This window comes from Helianthus annuus, chromosome 11 (genome assembly GCF_002127325.2).
Source record: "Helianthus annuus cultivar XRQ/B chromosome 11, HanXRQr2.0-SUNRISE, whole genome shotgun sequence".
In the NCBI taxonomy this organism is placed as follows: domain Eukaryota; kingdom Viridiplantae; phylum Streptophyta; class Magnoliopsida; order Asterales; family Asteraceae; genus Helianthus; species Helianthus annuus.
This window is the reverse complement of record NC_035443.2, coordinates 179,995,061-180,007,504: the sequence shown is the minus strand read 5'-3', so window position 1 is coordinate 180,007,504 and position 12,444 is coordinate 179,995,061. Positions and strand designations below refer to the sequence as shown.

The 12,444-nt window shown below is 35.7% G+C and overlaps 2 protein-coding genes across 2 annotated transcripts; one reads left to right on the top strand and one right to left on the bottom strand.

Annotated features, from left to right (window-relative positions):
- Nucleotides 1-7,874: 7,874 nt before the first annotated feature.
- On the top strand, nucleotides 7,875-8,836 carry LOC110891306 (RING-H2 finger protein ATL73). The gene has a single exon (XM_022138999.2). It carries the CDS (start codon nucleotides 7,912-7,914, stop codon nucleotides 8,716-8,718), a length of 807 nt encoding a protein of 268 aa, XP_021994691.1. The 5' UTR covers nucleotides 7,875-7,911; the 3' UTR covers nucleotides 8,719-8,836.
- Nucleotides 8,837-10,105: 1,269 nt separating this feature from the next.
- Nucleotides 10,106-10,621, bottom strand: LOC110888917 (agamous-like MADS-box protein AGL62). Its single transcript, XM_022136414.1, has one exon. The coding sequence runs from the start codon at nucleotides 10,619-10,621 to the stop codon at nucleotides 10,106-10,108; it is 516 nt and encodes a 171-aa protein (XP_021992106.1).
- Nucleotides 10,622-12,444: the final 1,823 nt, after the last annotated feature.

Sequence of the window (12,444 nt, the reverse complement as noted above, 5' to 3'; positions counted from 1 at the left end):
TCTTGGAAAGGATTCAAAATGTCACCCGATAGCATGGTTGGTCCACTTGATCCATAAAGCTGCTGGTGTGATGATCACCCTAAAGGTCATGGAATACAAGGTCGTATGGCTGAATTGCGTCTGGTAGGCTTCTTTGAGGACATTCTCCTCTTAGACTTCCATTTGATAATAGTTCGCTCGTAAATTAATCCTCGAATGAAAGCTCGTCTCTTGCAACTAATCGACCGGTTGTCGACACATGGTCGAGGCAAACGGTTCTCAACCGTTGTCTCGATGAGTTCTCGATAATCCGTACACACACACAAAAAGACTTATCCTCACGGATATAACTGGGGCTTCCCAAAGAGAAAATTAGGTCCGACAGAACTCTTGTCCAGCAGTTCTCGTAGTAGCTTATACAGTTCTTGCAACCCTCCTGGTGCAAGACGGTAAGAGTATGAGTATTCGGAGCTCCCTCTAATCGTGAGATCACTGAGATTCCGACTAACAGTTGTAGTAGTAGACTTGAAAGTTCCTCAAATTGCACACTGAGATGAGTCACAACAATTGGTGGATCCTCGATCCTATCTTACTTAGTCTTATCATCAGAAATAGTTGCTACTACAGTGGGGTCATCCTTCCATAGACGCTTTCGAAGCTTCTATCACTGACATGATGCTAATCTTTTCACAAATCTGGTACTTTAGAGCATACAGTGACGCTAAGTTTCTTCTTACAGGGTACGTCTGGGCGATATATATCCAGGTAACCAACCAACACTGACTACTGCGTCGTAACTACCAAGGATAGTAGGAGTAAGACCGGTGTTAGATGCCTGTCCCCCGCAAGGTCGAGGTTGCATCCCAACTAACATATGCGGTTTTAGTTGACTTGCCATCAGCCGGTCCCATAACAGGTTGGGTTTCAAGAAGCATCGGGGTTAAACGGAATCGAGCCGAAGCGATTTGCTATCCATCCAAACTACCATGTTGTTATTGTCCTATCGTCGTCCACGTCAATCCTAAATACCCTTTCGCGGGCACTACTGCCGGTGTTATTGTCACAATCACACGGATTTCTACCATACTGTCATCGCTCCCTTGGTTGTTGTCGTCTTGAATTATTAACTGCCATTACATGCCGTAGGCACCTTCATTTCCATGCTGTAAACTACTATTACAAGTACCTTGATGTCACGATAGTTGTTGCTTCTAATGTTGTTGCTTGAAACAGGACTCTACGATCCTTCACCAACGATGTCCATCTCTTCATATTTCGTGCTAAGTTCCAGGGTGCTACTCGTTGTGTTGGAAGTTACACAGTCCACATCCTGGTCGATTGTCATCGTTTACGTTTCGATCGATTCGTAAAAGTCGGCTCCCATAAGTTGCTGACTAGAGTTAAGGATTCGTTTGGAGTCAAATTGTTGATGTTCATTGTCAATAATTGGGGTCGTTCAAATGTTGAAGTCGGTAGAGTACTAAATTTACCCTTATGCCCATCGTTCTTACAAGTTGACTGGGTAAAACACGGTAGGTTTCCAGAGTGTTGCAGGTGTGACCGCCCTTCAGGGTCTGAGATGTGAGTATATTGAGTTCCAACAACAATGAGGAGTGAGGGGGAAAGAAAAGGGGTATAAACCAATCATGGACGCTGCAACATCCACTCAGGGACGTTCGTACAAGCACCTAGCATTCTACTTAGTTTGCTAGGCGTTCAAGGGACGTTCAAGTAATACTCGATAGCATTGCGATTTCAAAAGGATTCAAAGAGAGGTGAGAAAGTCACATTTGAGTAGGAGACGATCACTGTTATGACTCCTATTAGTTTGTTACGTTTCACACTGATCAATTAACAGGGCGGAACCCCTCCTTCACTTGTTAAGCCTCACTGGGACTCGCATGCACCCCATATTATTATGTGTGCACCCACAATAATATTGTGATTTGCATGCTCATCTCAGCTCCTCCTAACTCATGTCGAATGGTTCCCCCAACTCGAATAGCAAACAAAGAGCATCACATAACATAAGTCACGATTGTTTAGGGAAATACCACCCTATCAGTCATAACATGTGCAAGGGATACGTAAGTTCATACTATCGTGTTTAACGTGCACCAGCATGCAATATCATATGTAAGTGTCCACTAGTTACGTAGTACAATGAGTGTACGAAAGACTAACCTTGCAATCTGGAGCTGAGTGTCATGATCGATTTTCGAAGGTGTTGGGTTATAGTCTGGTTTTACAAAAACGTTTTAAAACCTAGTTCACTATAACCAGTGGCTCTGATACCAACTGTAACACCCCCAAAATTCCACCTGCGAAAACCCCGCGAGGCGTGTTACGCATCAGAGTTCGAGCCACCAATCACATTGAACCAATGGTAAATACTTATATAAAACATACCATTTATTACCAATAAAAATGTCAGGCATGATATCAATTCTCAAAACGTTGTATAGCGGAAGCATGTAATAAATCGTTTAGCAATAGTTTCATAACAGTAATCAAAACCAATGTATCGTTGATAAGTTAATCCAAGAGTCTCGATCCATGACCACTCCAGCACTTCCAGATAGCAAGTCCATGTTCCAAAGTTAACGACCTACAAGCATGCAAACAAGTGTGTCAGACTACGCTGGTGAGTTCAAGGTTTTGCTAACGTGTTGAGTTACCAGATGTATGTTAATGCGATTCAATGTTGCGTTACGATGTTGCTCATGTTAGGTACCCTAGGGAGTGTGCCCATGTGTATCCGGGGAGTGGGTACCCCTTGATGACTGTTTGCTATGTTGCCATCGTTAGATACCCTAGGGAGTGTGCCCATATGTATCCGAGGAGTGTGCCTCTAACAACCATAGCCATCCCAGATAATTAGTTCACGCCCGTCCTTACGGCCCGGTGTGAGGTTTCCCACCTAATAGCGCTATCAACTAATTACCCCATTGCCCTCCAGGCAATAACCAAAACCGATTAAGTTGTTTACCCAATGTTTCCCTTCCGAATGTTTACCAGTTGTCCCAAACCACCGGGACGCATGCTTGAGAAAATGCATTGAACTCACCTTGGTTTCGCTCGGTAAGATTATTTACTCGTTTATCAGTTTGATCAACCACACCCTAAAAGGGTTATCGATACAGTCAGTTACAACTAATTCATGTACTTAGGATTCACATCAAACATATATAACATCACGCATGTCATAGAAGCATCCGAGCGATAGTACATTTACGATACATGTTCCTGCCCCAAATTCACACATCACATGTAAGCTAACAACTAACATCTCATTGAGCTATTCGTATGGTGCACCCCAAAATGATATATATGCATAAATATAACCACACCAACTTAACAGTTTTGTCATTCAATGTGACTAGGGCCCTAAACACATGATGCATACATAAACCATATACCTACCACTAATCGGCCCAGGTTACAGGAACCCATCAATCATCATTCAAGGTTCTTGTACACTAAAATTATATGATGCATATTGTTTGAGAATGTGGCCGCCACTTTCCTAATTCAACACATCATCTCCTTTTCCCAATCCCACATAGCATTTCATCACCATGGCACATGTTTACTGACAACGAATCATGCATATTACTTGAGTACAATTTACATAAGCTGTCATTCCTAAATTCAAGGTTCACAATCATTATCATGCCATAAACCTTCAATATTAGTGGACCAAACAAAAGCTACTAATTTAAACATTAATTTCCTAGAAATATGATTCCTATACATACTTTATTAATTAACATCATCATGACTATTCAAATTATATCAAAACAATACAAACATTACATAACCTTACACATACTCGATCTATTATGCAACCCAACATTATAAACTAGTTACGAGACTTCATGCCAATTACAAGATCATCAGTTAATCATCATCACATCTAATTAATTCTTATCACATTAGTAACATTGACTAATCTGTCAACATACACATGGGCCGCCCATTTTTGATAAGGGTTATCCTCTTTGACTAATCAAGCCATCACACACCACATTATTGGACCGATCATGCACTGACATCCACTTTAATTATGAAGCATATATACAACACATAATACCATGCATCAATCTCATAATATATGCATCCAAGGAACTTCAAACCAAACAAAGATAATAGCACACTAACCGAGAACTTGACTGGATTAAAATGTTGACCGACTAGGGGGGTTGCATCGATGAGAGGGTGGGGGTTATCCACTGCCGTCGAGATGTCTCTTGATGGGGAGAATTAGGGTTATGCAATGGATCATCTAATAAGTCCCATGTATATTACGTATACATAAGAGGGAAAGAGATGGGCCATTGTTTGCTTCATGATCTTGACGGCCCAATGTACCAGCGACCGGCCCAAGGTGGTTTAAGAACGATTACGGCCCAACTACACTAATTCGGTATACAAGAAGCCCACATACACATTCACTCGCACCCGATAATCATTTACGTTTAACCAGTTTAACCGAGTCCCGAGCGATTAACAGATTCACTAAAGCAAAGAGTGTGCAAAGTGATAATAATAATGAGGAATCGGAATCGCAGGATTGAAAGACACTAACCATGAAGTTCGGGTTGTCACATGAATAAATGTAATTTTATATATTAAATAATAAAAACTTATATATTTATGAACCTTGTATATTGTACGGGTTAAATAAATGTAATTTTATATATCAAATAATAAAAAAGTTATATCTTTAAAAACCATGTGTATTACACAGATTAAATAAATGTAATTTTGTATACTAAAAACGCCGTATCTTTAAAAAAACCCGTCTATAATCGGGTTGAATAAATCTACCAAATAATAAAAAATTACATCCTTAAAACCCCTTATATTTCACATGTTGAATAGATATAAAAAAGAGTTATATCTTTAAAAACCATGTGTATTACACATATTAAATAAATATATTTTTGTATATTAAATACTAAAAACGCCGTATCTTTAAAAAACCCGTATATAGTCGGGTTGAAAAATCTACCAAATAATAAAAAAATTATATCCTAAATAATGTAATTTTGTATATTAAATACTAAAAACGTCGTATCTTTAAAAAAACCCGTGTATAGTCGGGTTGAAAAATCTACCAAATAATAAAAAAAATTATATCCTTAAAAACCTCTTAACGAATAACATTTATATAATACGGATAACGATATAGGGATTTAAATATGATTGTTATTTAATAAATTACATTTTATATACTAAGTAGAAAAACAATATATTTTTAAAAACATTATTTATTACACGTTTTGAGTAAATACAATTTTATATATTAAATAATGAAAAAGTTATATATTTAAGAACCTCGTTTATTGTGCGGTTTGAATAAATGTAATCTTATATACCAAACAATAAAAAAGTTCTATTTAAAAAAATTGTGTATTCACGGGTGGAAGAAATGTAATTTTATATACTAAATAATAAAAAGGTTATATTTAAAAAAAAAACTGCATGTATTATATGGTTGAATAAATCTAAAACAATAAATAATATGCATTTTTATCTATGTTAAGTGAAACAATGCTTTTTAGTTTAGATAAGACTTTATGATTTGAAGTTAAGTTTATGCCAATAATTTAGAGGTTGATAAGATTTATATTAATTTAATTAATATTTAATAATTTAAATTAAGTAATAATTATCTATCATGGCGTCTCTGAGAATTCACGTACCCTGTTCGAGCGCGAAAAATGTGCCCATATGCTTTAACGATTTTTTTTTAAATCATATTAGTATTGGGTTGGGCCCAATAAACCTAATGTTAAGTTGGGTAAATTATAAAGCATAAAAAAATATTTGATAATGGGCCTCTATATTGGATTTGTATGTGTTTACACTTATTTTTTAAAATAACACATATATATATATATGTATATATATGTATATCAATTTTATTTTTAAAATCATGTGCCCTCGAAATCACGGGCCTTGTGCGGAAGTCCTTCCCGCACACCATAAGAGCCGCCCCTAATTATCTACAATTAAGGATGATCTAGAATTGACAAGTGTGCGGTTTCTTTTATTATATATAGTATAGAAGATATAGATTATTAGATATGTGATAAACATTTCGAAAAGTCGGGAATATAATAATGATCTCAATTTGCAATATTAAAGGTTAAATACTTCGAATTATTATTAAGATGATATTTTACAAAATTAGTAACTTTAAAATTAAAACTTCGAAAGAATTATTCTAATATTCAAAGATAAATTAGTATTATATCAAACTAATATTATATTAATTTAATTAATATTTAATAATTTAAATTAGATAATAATTATCTACAATTAAGGATGGTCTAGAATAATGACAAGTGTTCCTTTATTGGTTCCTTTTATTATATAGTAAGTATAGATATTATATACATTTTTTTATAGTTTTATTATCTTAATATTATAATAACTGTTATTTCCTTTACTTTTTAAGTCTGATAAGCTTGGTATTAACCGATATTTGTATCGAAAATACCGCTTCGTTATCGGTACATGAAGGTAAAAACCAGCACCAGCCTGGTAGATAAAATGCCAAAAGTTGGTACCGGATTGAGTTTGATAATCTTTTAGTTCGAGAAATTTGGTACTGCTACCCGGTACCATTTGCTTATCCCTGATCACGGGTACCATACCAACACCAATGGTATCGTACAACTTTTGTTTTAGTTTCAGGGGTAGGGATGAGCTCGATGCCAACTGATACCGAATCGGTATTGGTACCGAAAATACCGGTTACGGTATCGGTATATGAAGGTAAAAACCGGTAGCGAACCGGTACCAGGAACGCCAAACGTCAGTTCAACTGGTACTTAGGATCTTTCGGTTCAGGAAATTCGGTACTGGTACCCATTACTATTTGCTCATCTCTGACTACGGGCTTCTACCGAACAACATCATTACCATACAACTTTTTTAGTTGATTTTCTTTCGGTTATTATTTAGTGTTTTTTTCTACATTTTCTTTTTATTCTTGTTAGCGATTCCGTGTGCAATGCGCTCGTAGTGATTTCAAACACATATAAACACATATTAAATAACAAAAGAAGTTCGCCGCAACGCGGCATGGTTTTTATAACTAGTTATAGTAAAAATACATATTGGTGCACACACAAAATCCACTATTCATAATGTCGTGTCACAATTTTTTTTTCAACTTTTAATTTCACTCCTAATGCTATAAATAATATGTCTTTAGCTTATTTAATTTGATTTTCTCTAATAATTTGTGTTCGTCTATATAAAAAAATTGAATACGCAGCGGTGTTTGATTATTTTTGACATTTCAGTATAAATTATGTTAAAAACGGAGTTTATTCAAAATATAGTATTTTTTGGGTATCGTAAGCTATACGACTAATACTTGTATTTGTTTTTATGATTTTCAATTAAGTAAAACACATATCAATATCCTTTTGTGCATTTAAATTTTATCTTTCAATTATTATAACGAGTATCGGTAATGTAACTTTTATAACCGATAAGGACTAAATTTCCATAGAGTAAACACGGAGGATCTCATTAGTTAGAATATATTAAAGCTAAGATCAAGCATCAAATCGCTCCTCAACACAACATATATAGTATGCTCCAGATATAACTAATTCTCAATTAAAATAATCAAATAAACAAGTAACAAACGTGGATATATGTCATCCATGTTTGCCGTTTACCGAACTACAAACCAGCAAATTTAGTCACATTCCACCTGGCCAATCTAACACCACATGCAACCACCCTTAGTGGCTCTTCCCACACGTGTTCACCTACTTTCATATCATCCCAACAACAAACACCTTTTAACCTTAAATATAGCCTAGTGTTTCCAACCTTAAACAACCCTAAAGAAACAACCAATCCACTAACCCAAACTCCAACAATTGTTGTTTGTTGTTTATACAAATGAATATGGCTACAATGGAGGACCCTATTGAATCATCAAACTCACAAACCCTATCAACCACTTCATTCCTCACTCCTTTATTAGTTTCCATTATGGGCATTGGTGTCACTGCTCTAGCCATATTATTTTACCATCTTTTACTTGTTAGATATTGTATTAGGCGACACGCCGCCAGAATGGCGGCGTTACACACGTTCGCTGGAGGGGAAAATATCCCTTCCGGCGTCGATGAGAAAACCCTTCTCACCATCCCCATAATTTCCCACAAAACCGTTTCTGGTTCGTTAACTGGATCCGAATGCGCAGTTTGTTTAGGGGACCTCGAGGATGACGATATGGTCCGGTTGTTGCCGAATTGCAAGCATTTGTTTCATGTGAAGTGTATCGATGAGTGGTTTGTGGGCCACACGAGTTGTCCGGTTTGTCGGGTTCCAGTTTGTGGATCCGTGGGCGCCGGGGATGATGATGATGCAACATCCGTCGGTCCGGATGATCAAACCAACGATCGTGGTGGGTTGAGTTCTGGGCCGCGAATGATGCTTCGACATTGTCATTCGTTGGTTTTGCCTGGAGAAAAAAAGAAAAGGTTTACGGGTATGGAGCTAAAGAGGTCTTTGTCAATGGGACAAAGTAATTGTGTTATTGTTGATATAAATATTGACAATGTGGACAACAATTGTACGTATTATTCGTTGTTTAAGGATGAATCGGTTAGGCAGATTCAACGTGTGTCCTCAAAGGTGAGGAACTCAATTTCTAGAATGTGTGTAGGGCAAGGACAAGAGAGTGGGATCCTTCCATATTGAGGTGATTTTCGATCTAATCTAGGTAGTTATTGTTACAATGTTATGGAAGATTGTTTTTTGTATACAAACTTAATCACCCTCTAGTTTATACAAAATCTCACAAATTTGTTGGTGATAATCCCTACGCCCTAATTTCTAACGGTTATCATTGACGGATTTCCATAGATAACCACTTCATCGTGTGAAAGTAATTCGTTTTGTAGTGTATCACCGAGGCTACAATTATAAAGACACGACAGGCAAAAAGTCAAACTTGGCGCGAATTGACTAACCGTGTTATTAGACTCCCTCTCACAAACTTGGGGAGAGGCCATGCCATAACGAAAAAAATATTTTCCTTCTCACACGGGGTTATGTTCAGTAAGGATGGAGGTATGTTTCGATGCACTCATCGGTTAATGATCGTATAACACGTAGCTAGCTCATAACCCAAGAAAGTGGATCTTGATTGACCTAAACAAGTCAGACTTGATCGGATCAGCAGATTCTATGATGGACATGACCAATGACCCATTTATGGATCATCACCAATCCAATCAAACACTACCATGCCAAACCACAAATTAAACAAACCATCCATCCTCAATCCTCTATTTTCTTTTCCTTTTTTTTTTTTTGGTATTAAATGGTATCTTTTGTTGTGTTTGTTCATTTCAAATTTGTTATTTTATGATGCATGGTGATTCTTCTTTAGATATTTGACAAAAAGTTAAAATGTAGTCAATTAAACAAATGAATGTAAAATGTTACAAATTTAATAAATATATAGGTTGTATCTCCAAACTTAATTTAATTTGTGTATAAATTTACTTCTAAATATTTTCAGTTAACAAATGGTATAGCCTAGTTGGTCAGGGAAGTTTTCCGTAAGGTTTCTCCTCGAGGTCCCAAGTTCGACTCCTGTTGTGTACATATTGAGATTTCAGTATGGAGTTGGGCCTGGGCAGGGTTTAAGAGCTTGTCTCGCCCTGTGGGGTAGTGTGTCCTTTGGCTCCTGCAATTTCCGTTCGAAAAAAAAAAAAAAAAACTTTTATAACCAATCATTCACAATAATTGGCATGACTCTTTTTGGTACTCTTATACAAACATGTCATATAATAAACACAAATCCCTGACTTTTAACTGAAAGTTGCACGACAATATCTTAATGACTGATAAAAATTGCTAAGTCCATTAATGAAAAGACAAAATTTATCATTTATGCTTGAAAGACAAAAAAGTATAGATTTGCCTAAGAAATGATAACCTAAATAACATAAAATGACCTTAAACTGAAGAGTAAACTAAAAAAAAAACAAAACAAAAACATCAACTTAATCTAGATCGATTGCCCTTCACATCAACTGATGGACAGATCTACCCGACGTACGCAGGTAGAACCAAAGGCCTATGTCGTACGTCCCTCCACATGCCTTTCAGCATACTCTTTTATCTCCGTCATTGCCACCTTCAACTGTTCAAGTTCTTCCAATCCCATTTCTTCTATGGGTTTATCCCACCAGTTATTTTGTTGGTTCTCCTCCCTTATCTTTTGGAGTTCTTTAGCGGCATTTTTCTCGGCTTCCAATTGTTCGAGCTTGTTGGTGAGCTGATTGTTGAGTTCCTGGATGTTGGCATTGCGGAGAATGTCCATAAACTGAGACGCCCTTGAACTTTGAGGGTCAGGACTTTGTTGTAGATAGCGATTTATAATCGCTTCAACACTTGGACTCCCAAATGAGTATACTTTTTCTTGCTTTGGGGCGAACACAATGACGGCTAGTTGCGCCCCGCAAAGGGTGCAAAGTTCGCTTGCCTTCTTTAAAAGGCCAAAGCGGCGTTTGGTAAAGGCGACGGCTAAATTGCTTGGATTTTCGATTTTTACCATTTCAATCTTTTTGCGACCTTCACTCTTTCGAGGCATTCTTAATTTGTGTAAAAATGTTGTTTTCTCTTGGAGAGAGTTAGGGATATTTATGGGGTTCATCTTGCCTTCCATGGTTTAATTGCATTAACAACATCATTAATGTTTTGTCTACTTTTTGGATTTTAATCCTTTTTATGTTGATTTGTTCAGATACATTTTGATCTTCTTTGACTGTATTTTCTAATGTAATGGAATGATTCATATTTACAGCCTCAGCAATGTTCCAACATATGTTAATCTTGTTTAACTATATTTTTTTAATGTATTGGAATTCATATATACAGCCTCAACAAAATAAATTATTCCCTATTTTCTATTTTCTATTCTATATCTATATAAGACAGCTGTGACATAGAAATTTACTTGATATGGTTCATGAACTATATCTATATATATATGACAGCTGTGATATAGAAATTTACTTGATATGTATACTTTTATTCTAAGGATTGCTTACAAATGCTAATGCTTTATTCTAAGTTGTGTGAACATATAGCAAGCAAGGTAATCATGTCACTAACTGGGAATTTTCATGTAGCGGCGTATGGTCGTGAAATAACTCGAAGGCTGCATTTCATATTAACTTGTTCACAAACCTTTGAATAAACATTATGAAACCATAAAACTTTATAAGAGAAGTAAAGGAACAAAAGAAGAATGTTTAGTGCTGAGGCTTTATAATAATTTTCATTATATCAGAAAATATATACAGTAATAAAGAGTATGATATATCAGAGTATATATTGATTTTCTCACAAATCTTATAATAAAACATTGGCGTTCGTGAACCATACCTTAGAATTAAACATTGTTCATGAACCGTATGAAGTAAAAGTTATGTCACGACTAGCTGTCACAAAATTATGTAGAATAAAAACAACAATATAACACATAGCCAACCATGGCAAAACTGTAGTAGTAATAGTGTAATAATAACAACAATATAACACATAGCCAACCATGGCAAAACTGTAGTTCGGGTGACATTGGTTCTACTTGCCTTGGAACGGAGATGATGAGTTCGTTGCAAGAGAGAATTGAAATCAAAGTCGCAAAGATGTTCATTGAAGTTCAGTTGATTTATTTGTATCTGGTCGTTGTCAGATTTGTTATTTGAATCCAAGTTAAATTTCGTTCACTTACTAGTTAACGCGCTTGCACTACCATGAAAATTCCTAAAATGGCAGTTAGTTTATTAAACATTATGTACATTCAGTTCTATTATGTCGACTAAACCAAATGCATGACATAATCCATGCAACGCCCGATTTTGTTTTACTGGTTTGTGTGTAAGGAGCGGGGGTAACCTTAATAACCTTACAACATAATGAACTTGGTAATTTCAACAAAAGATTTTACAAAAAAAATCATATTTGTTAACATTGTAAGTGACATGATTAGATACTATAAGAGATAAATATAAAAAAATGTGAATACCAATTTAATGGTAAAGGACCTAATAATACTAACTACACTTAACATGCAAACGTACATATCATAGTATAGTATACTTCAGGTAATTAGTTACCGAGTATCAATCATAGGACACAAAAGCTTCTAATACTAGGTTTATCACTTAATATGTAATTTACGAATAATCAAACTTAATTATACTAAGAAAACTAATACTTTAACTAACTAAGGACGATAATCAAGGGTTAAGAAAATAAAACTGTCTAGGATTTGAATCAACGAAGAATGACTAGAATGATGAAAGATTTTACCAATTAAACAATTTCAAGACTTAGCATTGATAATAGTGTGTGAAGTGCTAAAATGGATTTATGCCGACTAAGGTTAATCCTACTAGGGTTAAGGTT